At 36.2% G+C, this 19,502-nt stretch overlaps 1 protein-coding gene across 1 annotated transcript; it reads left to right on the top strand.

Annotated features, from left to right (window-relative positions):
• The first annotated feature begins 1,137 nt into the window (after window positions 1-1,137).
• Window positions 1,138-19,133, top strand: gramd2aa (GRAM domain containing 2Aa). Its single transcript, XM_073835700.1, has 8 exons — window positions 1,138-1,359; window positions 2,046-2,144; window positions 6,256-6,327; window positions 6,431-6,493; window positions 6,666-6,843; window positions 9,507-9,600; window positions 18,265-18,372; window positions 18,455-19,133. The coding sequence occupies exons 1-8, from the start codon at window positions 1,186-1,188 to the stop codon at window positions 18,456-18,458; spliced, it is 792 nt and encodes a 263-aa protein (XP_073691801.1). The 5' UTR covers window positions 1,138-1,185; the 3' UTR covers window positions 18,459-19,133.
• The last annotated feature ends 369 nt before the right edge of the window (window positions 19,134-19,502 follow it).

Below are 19,502 nucleotides of genomic sequence, written 5' to 3'. Positions count from 1 at the left end.
AAAACAAGACTAAATATCTTAAGTAAATGCATCTTAATGTAAGATTTTTTTTGATATTTTGACTAGAAAGAAGACAAATATACTAAATGTGATATATATATATATACACACAAGTGTAATAATTTAAATAATATATTTGATACTACATTTAATAATAAATATACAATATTTTATAACCACTACTGAGAATGCTTTATAAGTGTTATAAGTGTATATTGTTATATTATATATTTTATTAATAAGATATTAAATATCTATATATTATAATTATATAATATTTTATATCATATTTATATACTTTTTTTAAACAATTCACTAGAATAATACTGCCATAAGAAGTTCATTTGCATAAAAGAACATTAATATATTGTTATTATTTTATTTTTTAGTTCTTAGTTTGTTTATTTTGGCTTTGATAGCAGCACTGGAGCTGCATAAACAAACCTGATCAAATTATCCAGCTTGATTCAAATGGCGTCTGACTTTTCTGATTGGTGACCTAAAATAGTGCAAAAATTTAATAAATATGTGACCTTGGACCACAAAACCAGTCATAAGGGTAAATTTGGGGAAATAGAGATTTATACATAAACTGAAAACCGAATAAATAAGCTTTCCACTGATGTATGGTTTGTTATGATACAACAATTTTGGAAAATCTGGAATCTGAGGGTGCAGAAAATAAAAAAATACGGAGAAAATCGCCTTTGTTGTCCAAATCAAGTTCATAGCAATGTATATTACTAATAAAAAATTAAGTTTTGATATATTTACGGTAGGAAATGTACAAAATATCTTCACGGAACATGATCTTTACTTAATATCCTAATGATTTTTGGCATAAAAGAAAAATTGATAATTTTGACCCATACAATGTATTTTTTGTTATTGCTACAAATATACCTGTGCTACTTAAGACTACTTAAGGTTTTGTGGTCCAGGGTCACATATTAATATTTAATAGTCATTTAATATGTCAAATAAAATATTTTAAAATCCTAAAACTTTGATTATTTCAAGGATTGAATTGCATGTGGGATACCGTTTCTTAGTCGTTCGGACCCCAATGTATTTCTTGTTCATCTTGATGTTTGGTAATGTTATGTTTTTGCAATCTGTCTAACATTAGTATCAGCATATAAACTGCTATGAGCTAGTTCAAGTGAAACAAGACATCAAAATTTGATGCTGTTGTGTATCAGCTTGCATGACTTGCAGATCTCTTGTATAAGTGCACTTATAACCCGTCCTTTAGTTTACTCCTGCGCCCTGCTGCGAGACATCCTACTGCAAGGCCGACTCTACATCTCTCGAAATTGGCTGTGTTTCTACGCCAACCTCTTTGGTAAAGACATCAAGGTGAGCATCACATCTTCAACTGATGATTATAACTATAGACATAATTAGTAAGTTAATTCTCAGAAATCAGTGCCATTTGTGTTAGAAAAGTGCCATTTTAATGTGACATTTAATTTGAAAACTGAACATCATATCAAATTATATTTTCCCATAGTACTTAAAGACAAGTATCAACGTCTGTATATAAAAAGCCGAGTACATTGTGAAAGTATCAGTTTCAGTGTGCTTTCTTTTGCTTTCTGTATTAAAAAAGTTTTGTTCATCTTACATTCAAAATATTGTGGGTTTGAAATTGAGTTGTAGATCAGACTCAGATGCAAAAATGTCTGAACGACCCAAAAAACAGCACAAAACACACTAGTTAATAAGGTAGTACAATTTTAGCATAACAAACTTAAAAGGAATAATCTTACAGAACGAATGATCAAATTAGCAAGGACTAATAGCAGAGAATGACTGGTGTTTTGTGTACTTTTGGCTGCATGCCATGTTGCGGTTTGTTGTGCTGAATTAAGCGTAATGCTATATCGTTTTCTTTGTGCACCACGTTATTTAGTAATTAGATTTGGCTGGTCCAGTTTCCATCCTTGAGAGGGAAAATGTTGTGTGCAAGAATTAGTAAGCAAAGATGCACTTTGAAACAAGGAACTTTTTCCTTTTTTCTGACACTTTCTCTTGCCTCTCAGGTGGCCATTCCTGTTGCGTCCGTGCGGTTGGTGAAGAAACATAAGACAGCAGGTCTGGTTCCTAATGGCTTGGCTATCACCACAGACAGCAGTCAGAAGGTGCGTTTCCACCGGGTTCCAGGTCACAGACTGGCAGATTGAAATACAAAGCTTAGTTAGCATATGCTGTGGCGCTGCTGCAAAACAGTGGAAATGCAAATTGATGCAACACTGAGACTGCAGGTCACAGTATGAATCTGTCTCCAGTCAGCATTTATATCTTTTTGTTTAGTTGATTTTTGTCAGCGAAGTAAAACTGGTTTAGAAAGGAAGACTATTATTCAGTACTACAAAGAACTGATTTGTTATCAGATAATATTGTCTTTATGATTTATGCGGTTGCTCTTTCACAGCTCAGGAAACTTAATGGATTAGTCACTTTCAGAACACGAATTTCCTGATAATTTACTCACCCCCATGCTATCCAAGATGTTCATGTCTGTCTTTCTTCAGTTCAAGAATTTAAGGTTTTTGTGGAAAACATTCCAGGATTTTTCCCCACGTGGACTTCAATGGAATCAACAAGTTGAATGTCCAAATTGCAGTTTTAATGCAGCTTCAAAGAACTCTATACAATCCCAGCTGAGGAATAAGGGTATGGTCTAGCAAAAAGGTCATTTTCTAAAAAAATTATAAAAATGTATATACCTTTTAACCATAAATGCTCATCTTGCACTATCTAGTCAAGTCAAGTCAAGATTATTTATACAGCGCTTTTTACAATACAAGTTGTGTCAAAGCAACCTTACAGTATTAAAATAATAAAATAAAATGTCAATAATAATGCAAGAGTTCCATATTGCAACAAAGTCAAATTGGGGAGGACTCATCTGGTTCCCATGGCCTTGCAATGGAATGTTGGAAAGGAGTACATCTGTGTGAAAAGGTAGGGTTACAAAACCTAATTTTTCCCCCAACTACAAAATTGTCCAATCGTTGCACATTTGCTTTGTAAACAGTGGGTCGGTACTTCCTCCTATATCACATGTGACCTTTCCAATGTGACTGCGTAATGCGTAAAGTCAGTCTAGTGCAAGATGAGCATTTGTGGTTAGAAAGTATATATATATATATATATATTTTTTTTTTTTTTTAATTGAGTGATTGTTTTACTAGACAAGACCCTTGTTCCTCAAGTGAGATTGTCTAGGGCCTTTTGAAGCTACATTGAAACGGCAGGTTGGACCTTCAACACATTGGCTCCCATTGAAGTCCACTATATGGTAGGGCTGGGAATCGTTTCCAAAAAGAATCGATTCCGAGGCATGGGAATTGAGTTTGGAATCGATCCCATCAAGGAGAATCATTTTTAGTTCAACAAAACTTATATATGGGTGCCTCTCAAAGGAAAGTCTGCATATGTCGGCTGCTTGTCATCAAACGTCACTGAATGTCAATTCACGAAAATAAACTGAATAAAAAAAAACGATTATTACTGAGCTCATCTGAGTTTGAGGATGTAGCCTTCTGTTTGAGAAGCACCCATTGATTTGCCTCTTGCTCACTAATAGTTATTAGAAGTCTGATTCGTTTCCACGAAAAGGTTAGTACGGATAGATCGTTTAAATGAACCAGTTAAAAATTTTTTTACAGTGGAACTGGCTCATGTTGTCCACAAATTTGAGCGCAGCACGACGGAATAGATCATGACGTGATCCTATTTCCATCCGATATAAATGCTATTTTTAACCTTTCTATCAGCCAATGATAATTCTGAAAGAAAATGCAGAGAGCACAAATCAGTGGCCAAGAGCGCATCCTGGAATGTTTTCCTCAAAAACCTAAATTTCTTTTCGACTAAAGAAAGAAAGACCTGAACATCTAAGATGACATGGGGGTGAGTAAATTATCAGGAAATTCTTATTCTGAAAGTGAACTAATCCTTTAAGTTTCCTGAGCTGTGAAAGAGCAACCTCATAATTAATAAAGACCATATTATCTGATAACAAATCCATTCTTTGCTCTGGCCAGTTGCCAGACTACTGAACAATAGTCTTCCTTTCTAAACCAGTTTTACTTCGCTGATAAGAATCAACTAAACTATAAAGGTAGATAATCAGGAATTTTCTGGACGTAACCTAATCCTTTAAAGGAGATCAAATTTTGTTAATGCTTCAGATGTTTCTTCTAAAAGTTATTGGTGATGATGAATAGAAATGTATCAGACTAGAATGTGGATCGCTCAGAGTATTTAGTTTTGTATAATTTAGATTAGAAACATTTGAGTTCCTATTGAAATCTCTGAAGCTTCATTGCAGACTCTGAGCAAATCTGAGCACATTTTGTGAATTATTTGATCTTTTTTGATCTCTTTTGAAACTCTAGAGAAGTGTGAGATTGCTTGGGTCTATTTCTCAGAAGAAGTAAAATAAACAGTGGCTCGTTTCATCTGACTGGAATCTAGAAAAAGTGAAAAAAGAGGACAATATTTATCTTAGATGGTTCATTCCAATAAATAAAAACAGATACAAATAAGGCATGTACTATAACTATAAATATGGCTAGCATAGCTCAGATCATTTTTTAAAATAGAAATTAATGAGAAATGTTTGCATTCATTTTGAGATGTCTGTCTTGTGATTGCAGACTTGATTTGTTTTCCATTTAATCTCAATAATCTCTAGAGGAAATTCATTACCATTTGGTGTGGGTCAGTGGACTTGGCATCCAATTTTTTTCAGGCTTCAGTTGGCTCATATTACTGATAATCTTGTATATGAGTAGTTGAAAGCAGTCTTATTGGGATTAATGCCTGTGAATAGTCAGTAATTCTATATTTATTTAAGGCAGTCATTTACTTCCTGTACAGTGAAAGCAGAGCAAAACAGCCATTATGAAAAAGAAATATTAGTGATTTGAAGAGCACCTGGTAAAATCCTAGATAGGCAGTTGTTATTGCAGCTACTAATATGCATTTAAGTTTAATACAAAATTTGTAAATAATTAAATGTGACCCTTGACTACAAAACCAGTCTTAAGTAGCACAGGTATATTTGTAGCAATAGCCAAAAATACATTATATGGGTTAAAATGATCATTTTTTCTTTTATGCCAAAAATCATTAGGATATTAAGTAAAGTTCATGTTCCATTAATATATTTTGTAAATTTCCTACCGTAAATATGTCAAAACTTAATTATTGATTAATAATATGCATTGCTAAGAACTTCATTTGGACAACTTTAAAAGTGATTTTTTTCAGTATTTTGGTTCCAGATTTTCAAATAGGCCAAAATATTGTCCCATGGAATATTGGAAAAGGACAATGGAAAGCTTATTTTTTCATCTTTCAGGTGATGTATAAATCCCAATTAAAAAAATGGACCCTTATGACTGGTTCTCCTTTGCAAAACCTATATACTGTATTTATACATGGCAACTTCCAAATAATGAATTGATTTGCATTAAAATAACTAAAAATTCTCCAATGGAAGCTAAATTCCCACTGCTACCACTTCCCCTTGCAAACATGCTTTTCAAATACTTTTAATGCGAATATGCATGCAAAAGGTAGGTATTTTTGAGAATTTGTTTAGTCATCCATGTGCACATAATGCCATTATTTTTCAGACTCCACTTGAAGGTTGCATTTGTTTTGTACTAATCCATAAAGCCTCTGCCCCTCATGAGATCAGCTTTCATGCACTCACGGTGTTCCCTAAAAATATGATCCTTTCCTGGTAGTGAGATTATATGTGGCTACATTGTTAAATTAAACTGAAGTGGCTTGTCTTCATACTCTGGTTATGCACAGTATCTTCTCCCACATCTCCAAGAGAAAATCCAGCTAAAACAGTTTAGGTGGTAATTTTGTCTTTAAATTCTTCACACTAAGAAAACTAATAAAACCTTTTTGGGGAATTCCGTATGATTCATCACTGTGAAAATGCTCTTTTAGAACCTTTATCTTAAGAGTGTGGTTTAGTGCTGGTTTAGGTAGGTGACAAAACAGGTTTCACCAACTTAAGGTCATAAAGAAACTCTGTTATGGAGCAAGCCGTCCAAGATCTTCTAGCATTAGTTCCACCATTAACCACCTAAAACAGCTTTGAGCATCAAAAGACCAGCTTGGACTAGTTAGAAACCAACCAACATATTAAAAATGTATTATAGTCTATGTTTACACTTCATCACTATAATGAAGATATGTTTGTGTCCTTTCTGCCCACAGTATGTGTTTGTGTCTCTACTGTCCAGAGATAGCGTCTATGATGTGTTGAGACGCATCTGCACACATCTACAGGTGAGAATTTAGTCAGTGCCTCTGGGTTTTTATGTCGAGAACATGTAAACAGTGTTAGCCTGATGACAAATGGGTGATTATCATGTTGCCGTCTGTCATACAGGTAAATGGGAAGAAGATCCTATGCCTCAAGCAGTACATGGATGAGCCCAATGCTTTATCTCTGGTAGGTTTAATCTCTCATTTGGTCAATTTTCATTCACAATATTACCATACAATGTAAACAAACTGTAAATGAATGTTTATATAAAAGGGATGTATAAAAACTGCGTTATCATTGGGCACAGTTCATGCTTAGTGAATCCTAGTGTGACCTGTATTTCCATGTGCTGGTGTAGGATGAGTTCCCTGTTCCTGAAGTTTTCCCTGTACCAGATGAATTTCCTCCAGTGCTAAAGTGGAGGAGGAAGCCATCAGTGGTGTCTGTAGCTTCTTCTTTACCGGACTTACTGGGAAACTCCACCGCCAGCCTGAATGCCGTAGACGCCCCCTTCCAGACCGACAAACCTCTGGAAGGTGAGTGACTGACCAAAAAAGGTATTTAGATATATTTGGGAAATTATGCCACAGTAATACTATATTTTGGACCATGGTTTTATGGTTTTCTAAAGTTAAAGTTTCTTTTTTAAAGTAGCTAGAAGTATCATGTAAATAGCATGTGTATATATACAGTGGGGAAAATAATTATTTGATCCCCTGCTGATTTTGTACATTTGCTCACTGACAAAGAAATGATCAGTCTATAATATTAATGGTAGCTTTATTTTAACAGTGAAAGACAGAATAACAACAGAAACAATCCAGAAAATGCATTTTAAAAAAGCTATGAATTTATTTGCATTTTAATGAGTGAAATAAGTATTTGACCCCTTTGCAAAACATGACTTGGTGGCAAAACCCATGTTGGCAATCACAAAGGACGTTTCTTGTAGTTGGCCACCAGGTTTGCACACATCTCAGGGGGGATTTTGTCCCACTCCTCTTTGCAGATCCTCTCCTAGTCATTAAGGTTTCAAGGCTGACGTTTGGCAACTCGAACCTTCAGCTCCCTCCACAGATTTTCTTTGGGATTAAGGTCTGGTTACTGGCTAGGCCACTCCAGGACCTTATAGTGTTTCTTTCTGAGCCACTCCTTTGTTGCCTTGGCCATGTGTTTTGGGTCATTGTCATGATGGAATACCCACCCACGACCCATTTTCAGTGAGAGAAGGAGTTTCTCACCAAGATTCGACGGTATGATGCGGTGAAGTTGTCCTGTCCCCTTAGTAGAAAAACACCCCCAAAGCATAATGTTTCCACCTCCATTTTTGATGTTGGGGATGGTGTTCTTGGGGTCACAGGCAGCATTTCTCCTCCTCCAAACACGCCGAGATGAAGTGATGCCAAAGAGCACGATTTTGGTCTCATCTGACCTCAACACTTTCACCCAGTTCTCCTCTGAATCACTCAGATGTTCATTGGGACTGTTAATGTGCTTTCTTGAGCAGGGGCAACTTGCGGGCACTGCAGGATTTAGTCCTTCATGGAGTAGTGTGTTACCAATTATTTTCTTGGTGACTATGGTCCCAGCTGCCTTGAGATCATTGACAAGATCCTCCCGTGTAGTTCTGGGCTGATTCCTCACTGTTCTCATGATCATTGAAACTCCACGAGGTGAGATCTTGCATGGAGCTGGAGACCAAGGTAGATTGAGAGTTATTTTGTGTTTTTTCCATTTGCGAATAATCTGACCAACTGTTGTCACTTTCTCACCAAGCTGCTTGGCGATGGTCTTGTAGCCCATTCCAGCCTTGTGTAGGTCTACAGTCTTGTCCCTGACATCCTTGGACAGCTCTTTGGTTTTGGCCATGGTGGAGAGTTTGGAATCTGATTGATTGATTGCTTCTGTGGACAGGTGTCTTTTATGAAATTTGTCACCTGTATAAAAGACACCTGAGAGCCAGAAATCTTGCTGATTAATAATGGATCACATACTTATTTCACTCATTAAAATGCAAATAAATGTATAACTTTTTTGAAATGCATTTTTCTGGAATTTTAAATAAACCTACCATTCAACCTACCTGATAATTTCTTTGTCAGTGGGCAAATGTACAAAATCAGCAGGGGATCAAATAACTATTTTCCCCACTGCATGATAATGAAAATCTATCCTAGTTTTTTTGGGTAGGGTAACAATGGGTTAGAGGTTATGAAATGTTCAGTGCTGCATATTTCAGATGTATCTTGCAAGTTTTGCATGTTCTGTCATATGAGTCTTTGGAAATTTACACTATACAGGGTTCCCACAGTGATTTAAATCTGTTCATTCAAAAGATGAATTTTGACCTGAGAAATCTTTATGAAGTGGTTATAATAAAGACTCTTGTAATTATAAATGACTGGCAATGTTGTGGAAAAGTCATATTTTTTTAAATAAATACTACTACTACTACTAATTATATACAGTATATATAGCACTTACTGAAATAAGAATATAAAATACTGCTACCAATGAGAGAAAAAAATCCCCCAGCCTTGCGCATTATCAGGTCATTTTTGTGCTGTGCTGCTGATGGTAAAGCCAGGTGAAATTCTGCAGTGGGAAATGCATTAGCCATGAGCGGATTAATTTTTCAGACCAGAGAAATTAATGTCAGGTAATGTCCCCATTTTATCACATTTTTTTCTTGGGAGGGAATGAAAAAATGTCCATTAAATGATTTCATTCTGTTCAGGAGAAAGCTGATCACCTCACTTTGACGTCATATGTCTGCTCACGTTGTGAGTGTTTGGTTCTCTCAGTGTGTGTGTGTGTGTGTGTGTGTGTGTGTGTGTGTGGACATGAGGCAGGAACAGTCCTGTTTGCTCGGATTCATTATGCAATATGAGATTAAACCTAGAAGGAGATTTTAGAAAGTAGAGATAAAACATTAAAAACCAGCCTCTGCTAAGATTAATAGATCTAATACTTTTAAATGCTTGTTTGTGTAATATAAAAAAACATTTGTGGTCAAATGGTTATGGGTTGTCGACATATGATATAGAATTTTTATTTCAACAAATGCTCCGCATAGTCTTTCAATTAATATGAGAACTGTATGCATTTCTAAAATACTTTTTAGGGTCTCTAAAAGACAGGACTTAAATCATTATGTCATGCATTTCCTCATCCTGTGATATTTTTCTGTCGATTTCAGATCAAAGTTTGGAAACCAAGAAGATCCTCCTGACAGAGACGATACCAGAATTGGGCCAGATGGAGTACCAACTACTGAAATTCTTCATCCTGCTGTGAGTTTGGCTGGACATCCTTGCTTTGTGTCTATGCTTTTGCTTTCTGGTGTGTTGTTTCAAAGCACCTAATTCAGTGGTATCTGTTATTTTCATACACAAAAAAATCACTTATATCACTTTTTATTCAAAGTAAAGGTATTGTGTTGAAATTCCTCAATTAAAAATCAAAGACTAAAAAAACATTTGTGGAAAAAAGTATGCACACTTAATCGTACTTCAGTAAAACTCAACTTTTTTCTAAGCTTTATAAATAGATCAAATCCCAAGGCAGGGGAGATTTTCTCATTACTTGGACGGACAAACTTGCATTTGCTTGCCAGTCCACCTGTTCCAGTAATCCGTCCCCATCGTCATCCGGCCTGATTTATGTAGTTTATGTGGTGCAGCGGGGATGAACTCAATCTAGAGAAGTAAACTGCCATGCATGTAAACTGGCTATTCATATCATGCAGTGCCACGTGCACACGCCAGTGGGGTCTGCTGTTTGTTTTCAGAAAAATAGAAATAGAAGAGTTGTTACCAGAAAAAATGTTTTAAAACAACAATTTCGACAGAAAAGATATTGGGACCTGCAGATTATAATGATTATAACAACAAATTCAAACATACACCCCACTAAATACATTAAGAGTTCCAAACACTGTTAGTTTTCAGAACTTCTTTTTTCAGAACAGATTTTTACTACTATTTATAAAAAAAAAAAATTAAAGCTGTTTTTTTAAATACTGTCTGAATTTGCCATGATTATTTGTTTAATTAAATTATGAGGTTTTTTTTGTTGTTTTTTTGAGCAATGAGTCCAATGCAACCATGGTTATGTGTAGGTCAAAAAGAAACTCACAACACTGCCATCTGGTGTCAATCTGAATAGATACAGTGCCTTGCAAAAGTATTCATACTCTTTCATTTTTTCAAGTTTTTAGTTGCTGTCTTATGTTAAACTGCTTTAAATTACTTTTTTTCCCCACATCAATCTACACTCCATACTACGGTGACGCATTGCTGCCGCACACTTAATTTTTTTCCCACTCAGCTATGTCGTTATAACGAGATCTTTTCTCGTAAAAACGACATCTTTTCTCGTTAAAACGACATCTTTTCTCGTTAAAACGACATCTTTTCTCGTAAAAACGACATAATTATCTCGTTAAAACGACATCTTTTCTCGTAATAACGAGATCTTTTCTCGTAAAAACGACATAATTTTCTCGTTAAAACGACATCTTTTTCTCGTTATAACGACATATCATGTCATACGATCTGATCTGATGTTCCTGTTATAGACATTATGTGAGGGAGCTAAACGTTTGTCCGCGCTGCCTTCGCCACAGTTCTGACCTAAAGGAGGATGCACGCTGCTGGAGTTAGAATACACTAGCTATATATAGCCTATAGAAATACACTGTTTTAATAATTTTAATGTAATTGTTTCAATTGTAGCAGCATGTTTATTAGGATTAATCTCCATACTAATCTGCCCTCAGACCCAGAGGATTTAAGATGATCAGATCAAAACTGTTATTTCTGACTCTGAGCTTGGAATATTATTTGGATGAAAGTTTGATTTTACAGAAAATGTAAATAGTATTAGAAATAAATAAAAGAAAAATGACACACGGTTTGATCGTGTTATGATTATGATGATTTCGTTCTGTTTAAAAAATGAAAATAAATAAAGCCAGATTTTTTTTTCATGAAAAGAGAGCTTATGCTTTAATATTTGTGCGTGAGCGGCCCGGAAAAGCCACTTTTCGACTCAGCTTGTCTTTACGGTCTGTCCCATCATGCAGAATAAATGTTCGTCTGATGTACCGCTCTGGGCTGCGTTCTCCGATAACGTTGTCTCTTAGCGTGCTACGAAGACTCAAAAGGTACACCTTAACTACAGCTATACCTTTCCTACGTGTGTTCTCCAAACTATACCTTAGGATATTGCTTAAGGTAAACCTTCTTAAGTGCGACCTTAGCAGGTGCTGTCCATGGTGGAGGTGCTGAATAGGTTGATATCGATGCCTCGGTGATCGATTGTGCGCTCTTTCTTTCACAGCGGTATAGGTAAAGTATTGAGAAAACAATGTTTTTTTTTTAATAAAGAAGCGTTTTAGAAATAGTACAAACTGCATTTATCGGGGCTCAATGAAATATGTACATGCAGAAATACATGTGTATGTGTTTCAACTTATTCTCATCATTTTGCGTACGAATAACACGACTTTGCAATAGCGTGTAATGCATAAGCCAAAGTCCAATTTTGCGTGCATATGATACGCCAATCCTTCCAATTAACTTCAATGGAGAGAGGATGCGTATAAATACCACGCATCATCTTTTATATAGATGATATAAAAGATGATGCGTGGTATTTGTATGCATCCTCTCTCCATTGAAGTTAATGGGAAGGATTGGCGTATCATATGCATGCAAAATTGGACTTTGGCGTATGCATTACACACTATTACTCTCCACGCACGGCGCCGTCTTTGATTTAAAACAAGTACTCAAGGTCTCGCTGCCATAGCTATAAAGTTTGTGTAAACTCATCTTTCTTTATATAGACTCATAGCCTTTTCTGTCAAATGGTTCGCCCGCTGATGTGCCTCGAGATAGTAATTAAAAAAAGCTAACAACCATGGAAACTTTATTAATGAAAACACTTCCATACACTGGCCAGAACTGGTCCCCCGACTGAGCCTGGTTTCTCCCAAGGTTTTTTCTCCATTTCTGTCACCTGTGGAGTTTTGGTTCCTTGCCGCTGTCGCCTCTGGCTTGCTTAGTTGGGGACACTTTCCAGCGATACCGTATACTATTTGAACTGAACTGGATGATGATATCACTGAATTCATTGATGAACTGCCTTTTACTGAAAATTGATTGTTTACAATAATGCGTTACTTACACACTATTGTGCTGTTTAAATACTGTGCAGTTGCTTTGACACAATCTGTATTGTTAAAAGCGCTATATAAATAAAGGTGACTTGACTTGACACTGGGTGTAGGCTATAACAACTTAAGTATTTTATGTGTAAAATTTTAAAGTAAAAAATGCAATTTTAATACTAAATCAGATTTTATATTAAATGTTCATATAAAATTTTCTATTTGTAATTAAACTGCGATGTAAAAAAGCTTTTTGCGTGGTGCCCACTAGCGGTATGAACCGCCAGCAGCGGTAAGGTATAGCTAAGAGCGCTCCAGACCAACCTTACGAACGTATGACTTACAGAAGGTATACTTAACTAAGAAGGTTTCGGAAAACACATATTAACGATAAGGTACTTCTTAAGGTACAACTTAAGAACGACGTAGCGTTAAGGTGGTTTCGGAGAACCCAGCCCTGCAAATTAGTCACAATAACGTTTCTTTGCAAGTCTCATATAAAGCTCACTGCACTTTTCGGGTCGGCGGTACCAGCGCGATCCCTTACTTTGTGATTACAGAGGAATGAAATATAAATGTCTGCTTTATTTTATGTACTTCCACAATAACAACAAAACGTTACAAATTGCCTTTGTAAAAATACAGGGTGCGCTCTCGCAATTTATGTCTCTCTATGCAGCTTGAAAGGTCTACTTCAATAAAAGAATCGAAAACAAAATTGTGTTTACTTAATTCGTATAAATCCAACAAGAGGTAGTGTACAGTCTTTCCCGTGTGAGTTCATTATCTGTTACCTACCATTGTGCTTACAGCCAGCGCAGCATATTTCCACAGTAGGCTATAATCCAGATGAAAAACCGGATTCGTGGCTTGATTCAGCTAAAAATAAAATTTAATAATATATAATAAATAATGTATAATTTGTATATAATCATAAGTATCAAGGCCGCCCAGGCATGTTCAATTAATATTCAAGCAATAAGCTCATGTGTTTTACCCACGAACAAAAATATGAAGAATCAAGCTTTTCGTTTTTCCGTTTCTCAAACAAAATGAAATAATAATAATAATAGGCTACTCAAATTGTTATTATGCTTATTATTATTATTATTATTATTATTATTATTATGATTATTATTAGGCGTATTATTATTTTTATTATAAAATCTTTTTGATTGATTTAACAGCAAATCGAAATATGAGCAGAAATAAATAAATAGAATTCATAATAAGGAAAATATAATAATAGGCCTAATAATAATAATAATAATAATAATAATAATAATAGCCTATTATTATTATTATTATTATTATTTCGTTTTGTTTGAGAAACAGAAAAACGAAATTAAGCTAGATTTGTTTGTATTTTTGTATTTGTATTTATTCTGCATGATGCGATAGACATGAAGACAGGTTGAGTTAAAAAAGTGACTTTTCATTGCCGCCCACATATAATTATTAAAGCATAAGCTCTCTTTTTACCCACAGACAAAAATACTAAACTGATTTTTTTTTTTCATTGATTTTGTCCATTTTTGAAAAGGAACGAAATTATTATTATCATAATGCAGCCAAACCGTTTGTCATTTCTATTTTATTTCTTTATGATCGTATTTAAATTTTCTGTAAAATCAAACTTTCATCCAAATAATATTCCAAGCTCAGAGTCGATTATTCAGAAATAACAGTTTTGATCTGATCATCTTAAATCCTCTGGGTCTGAGGGCAGATTGGAGATTAATCCTAATAAACATGCAGCTACAATTGAAACCAATACATTAAAATTATTAAAACAGTTTATTTCTATATATAGCTAGTGTATTCTAACTCCAGCAGCGTGCATCCTCCTTTATGTCAGGACTGTGGAAAAGGCAGCGTGGACAAACGCTTTGCATAATACACAATAACATAATCATATCATCTATAACAGGAACGTCAGATCGTATGACATATTATGTCGTTATTACGAGAAAAAGATGTCGTTTTAACGAGAAAATTATGTCGTTTTAACGAGAAAAGATCTCGTTATTACGAGAAAAGATGTCGTTTTAACGAGAAAATTATGTCGTTTTTACGAGAAAATATGTCGTTTTAACGAGAAAAGATGTCGTTTTTACGAGAAAAGATCTCGTTATAACGACATAGCTGAGTGGGAAAAAAAATAAGTGTGTGGCAGCAATGCGTCACCGTACCATACACCATAATGCAGAGCAAAAAAAAAAATGGTTTTTAACATTTTTGCAAATTTATAAAAATAAAAAAAAACTTAAAAGATTCCATTGCATAAGTATTCATACCCTTATCTGGGACAGTTGAAATTAAGCTCAGGAGCATTCATATTGCTTGTAGATGTTACTACACTTCAGGATTGCATCAAGCCACACATCTTGGGAAGAGTTCAGCATTGAAGGTTCATAGAAGCATTTAGTCTCTGTTATCCTTAATGAAAGATGTTTGAAACAACCAGGACTCTTCCTAGAGTTGGCCTCCTGGCCAAACTGAGCAACTGATGGAGAAGGGCTTTGGTTAGACTGCTGACCAAGAACTTGATGGTCACATATTTTGAGAAAGAAGAAACCTATAGAAGGACAAACATCACTGCAATACTCTGCCGATCTGGGCTTTATGGCAGTGTGGCAAGATTCAATCCTCTCCTTAGTGAAGAGACATGAAAACACACTTGAAATTTGCAAAAAAGCACCTGAAGGACCCTCAGACTGTAAAAAACAAGATTCCCTGGTCTGATGAACCTCAATTCCAAGCATCATGTTTGAAGTAAACCAGGCACTGCTTATCATCTGCACAGTAGCATCCCAAAAGTAAAGTGTGGTGGAAGCAGCCTCATGCTGTGGGACTGTTTTTAAAGGTCCCATATTCTCAAAATCAAAATTTCCTGGCTTTTTTCATGATAACTGAGGACTATGGGCTATGTAACTACCATATGAGTTTCAAAACAGTCAATCCACAGTAAACTGCACACAGCCTGCTTAAAGTAGCTGTTCATTTTCACGAGGCGCTGTGACTTCCGCAAAAATGTGACGTCCGATCTACTCAGTCACCGCCTTCAGTCACCACCCCCAGCACCAACCACGTCCCACCCTCCTTTTGTCAAACCCAGACAACATCGCGTCGATAACATTGCGAAGCAACAACAACACGAAAACAAGTCGAGAAAACCCTGTTCAGTCGATAGATGTCGAAACTACATCATTGCACAGGCTTCAGAACAACGTGAATATAAGAGACTAGGGATGGGAATCGAAAACCGGTTCTTGTTGAGAACCGGTTCCCAGTGTTTCAATTCCTTTGAATCGTTTGCAAAATTTGCAAACGATTCCCTTAACGATTCCAGTGGGCACGAATGACGTCATCACGCGCATTGCGTAACGTACGCACGTTGCGTAGCTTACGCTCAGTCAATAGTAAGCATGGCTCCTAAGCGGAACAAACGCTCAAAAGTCTGGTTGTATTTCACCAAAAAAGACGAAAATAGGGCAACTTGCAGCGTAGATATTTCCTCAAAGGGAGGAAATACCACTAACATGCTAAAACATTTGCGCACACAGCATGCAATAACAATAAAAGAATGTTGCGTTTTCGATCCGCTCCGGACTAACAGTTCTCAACCCAGCAGCGGCAGCAGCAGCAACAACGTTATTTCCTCGGCTAATAAAACTGATATTTAATAACTAATAACTAATTAACTAACAAACACTGCCATCATATTAGCTGTGTAAAACTTGCTGTTAGTAACGGTTAACGTTAAATGAACGCCTTCTCATGCATTACATTTTGATGACCATCACATAAGTCCAGAAAGGTCACGTATCGTTCCTGAAAAAGCAGATATGCTTATTTTTTTGCAAAATAATTGTTAAATCTTCATAGCAAGCTGATGGTTGCAGATTTGCAAAATGCACAGTTCAGCTGCATTTTACACTGTATTGTATTTGTCACTGGCTGACAGTTCTATTTTTGAGTTCATATATATCCTTTTAAAAAGGAGAATTTTAATTTCTATTAGAAAATGTTGGACATTCTTGTAGAATTGCCACAAAATAATTTATGTTGTATTTTGTTAATTTTACAGAAGAATATTTATTTTATTATTTAATAAATTTTCTCATTGGTGATGCTAATCAACAATTTGTTGTCCCTTTTCTTCTAAATGAGAATCGATAAGGGAATCGATAAAGAATCGAATCGTTAAGCAGAATCGAAAATGGAATTGGAATCGTAAAAATCTTATCAATTCCCATCCCTATAAGAGACCACTGGCACGTCAACTTCAGCCTCTTTCACACAGCCATTCCGGTAAATACACGGATAATGTGTCCCATGATTTGTTCCGGAGTTGTTTGATTTGGTTCATTCACAGTTGTTTTCCGGAATCTGTGCGTGCTTTACACACAACCCATAAAGACATGTGACGTTTGGATGTGAGATGTAATGCGACGCGTACGTTTCACTGATTGTTAAACTGAAACTAACCTGAACAAACTGTGCTTCAGCGCTGATAGTGAGGAGCTGGCTCTGCCCGATCGCCGCTTCATTCCACTTTGCACGTATTTTTTCATCGTGAAGAGTCGCAGGGTAACGTGCATCATCACTACAACACTGCCTTTATGGTTCTGGCTTTTGTTCACACAGTGCTCGTTCCCGTAATTTTCCAGAATCAGCGCGCATTGTGAAAGGGGCTTTACTAAAGCAACAGTTATGTAGCCTACTGCATTCGGTGTTTGAAAAAGAAAAAACATTAATGATCATTATGAAATATCCTGTTGAGTATCAGCAGGCTAGGCTCTCTCTATGGCTCTGGGTTCGGCTACAACGATACATGACCGTAGTTACCTGTGATTGGCCTGGCTGTGCGTCACTCAGAAAACAACAGGCCAATCAGAAGAGAGGCTCATGAATATTAATTAGATGGGCCAAAATCGACCTGTTTTTGACAGAGCTCCTAAAAAAGGAGCTGTAAAAATATATTGAGATGGATTTTGGCACTTATACCGCAAATATATATTCTTAAGGACATCAACAACTAAAATAAACCTCCAGAAATGTGTACAATATGGGACCTTTAAGCAGCAGGGACTGAAGGACAGAGTAGAAGAAAAGCTCAATACAGCAAAATATACTGATAGGTTTAATGAAAACTCAGACTGGGCAGAAGGTTCACCTTCCAACTGGACAATGACCCCAAGCACACAGCAAGAGTTGCTTATAGACAACTCTGTGAATGTTCTTGAATGGCCAGAGCCTGGGCCTGAACCCAATCAAACATTTCTGGAGAAACCTGAAAATGTCTGCCAGCCCCTATCCAAGCTGACAGAGCTTGAGAGGTGAAGTGGTGAGAATAACAGCTAATTGCCAAATGCAGATGTGCAAAGCTTGTAGCATCATACCCAAAAATACTTGAGGCTGTAAAGGAGCTTCAGCTAAGTACTGAGTTAAGGGTATGAATACTTATGCAATGTGCTTATTTCAGATTTTCAGATTTTTTTAATACATTTACAAAGTTGTGACAATTCTGTTTTTTGCTTTGTCATTATGGCGTATGGAGTGTAGACTGAAGTGGAAAAAAGTAATTTAAAGCAGTTGAACATAAGGCAGCAACATAAAACAGAAAAAACTGACACTGTAAGGCACTGTATATAAAGGCTGTCTGTTATCTCATCGCTCTAATTAGTTTCAAGTGGGTCACGTATAGTTACAGTGTTCTGGTCTTCTATTTCCATTTGAAAAGCAAGCTGTTTATGTAAGTCTAACTTCTGTCTCATAGCATTATCCTGCTCATCCTGTCGTCGTGTTACCTGGCCTTTCGTGTCTGCAGCCTGGAGCAGCAGCTCTCTTTCCTCAGCAACAACCCTGCACTGACTCTCAGAGAGAGGTAAAAGTAATTCCACACTGTCTTACGTCATTCACTCCGGTCTTATAGATCATTTACCAGCGCTGTCTGTCTGCCCACACAGGTAACTACTGAGGGTCACCACTGCACTTCACAGGAAAGTCGGTCCGGCGCTGGCGCTTTCTCTGCCTCTGTGACGACAACTATGCAAAACAAACTCTCTTACGTATTTATGCAAAGTCTCGGATTGTGTTAACAATGAGTCTGACTTAGGAACAGATGACTGGAAGTGTTCTTTCTGTGTTAATGGATGCAAGAAGAAAGGACCTGATGGGCCTACACAGAAGACTGCAAGCTCTATTTATTACAATGGTGGAATATTATGGAAGCCTGTTTCCACCGACAAAACTCTTCTTGTGGTCACTTGTCACCTAATAAGGGCAAATGTATCAATCGCTCTACTTCAAACCAGTCAAATGACTTTCAGTAGGTTATCAATATCTTGAATATGTATAGCTCAGGATCTAATGCAGTACATTTAGATAAGATTATTTTATTTATTTATATGCAAGCCACTTGCCATGTCCTGGCTCTTCCAATAGGATTTAGTTGACAGCATCTTGAAATGATCTAGTATGTCTACATATCAGGTCATCATCAGTCTTACTATGTGTTCGCAGCTTAATCGGCTCAAGTCAGAGACCTGGGCAGAATGTTTATGGCATATTGAATGTTTACTCAAGTAAATCTTGAAGCTGTAGAATCCGTGGACAATAAAATAGTGCATTTTCATGTACTTTCCAGAGGTTATCATTGTGCAGATTTTTAGGTTTACCTTATAGTAATGTTTACCAATAGTAAGAAAAGTCAAACTTTTTGAAATGGAACTGTTAATTAAATTCTAGACATTTTTTTTGATACATCAGGCTTCTTATGGCTCATACAGATGTACAGAATAGAGCTCACACTTGAAAAGGAAAACTTCAGAGGTCCAATCTGAGTAGAAATATGCAATTTAGTGCAATTGATAATATTTAAACGGCTAAAAAATAAGATGCAATATCAGTGAGATCTTTATAACAGTGTTGCAGATTACGTCAAATAAATATAAATATAAGCTGTTATGCTATATCTCTAAGTAATATGTCAAAAATAATAGTCAAAGGCCTGAT

Source organism: Garra rufa, chromosome 3 (assembly GCF_049309525.1).
Source record: "Garra rufa chromosome 3, GarRuf1.0, whole genome shotgun sequence".
NCBI classification, from domain to species: Eukaryota; Metazoa; Chordata; class Actinopteri; order Cypriniformes; family Cyprinidae; genus Garra; species Garra rufa.
Note: the sequence above shows the minus strand (reverse complement) of the source record. Positions and strands in the feature narration are given on the sequence as shown.

What these genes read in the sequence shown, in the direction of transcription:
- gramd2aa (XM_073835700.1), top strand. Translation starts at nt 1,186, where the DNA reads ATGCTGTTGTGTATCAGCTTGCATGACTTGCAGATCTCTTGTATAAGT. An exon ending in CCACAGACAGCAGTCAGAAG is followed by an intron (nt 2,145 to 6,255) that starts GTGCGTTTCCAC and finishes TTCTGCCCACAG; the next exon opens with TATGTGTTTGTGTCTCTACT. An exon ending in CTGAAATTCTTCATCCTGCT is followed by an intron (nt 9,601 to 18,264) that starts GTGAGTTTGGCT and finishes TCTGTCTCATAG; the next exon opens with CATTATCCTGCTCATCCTGT.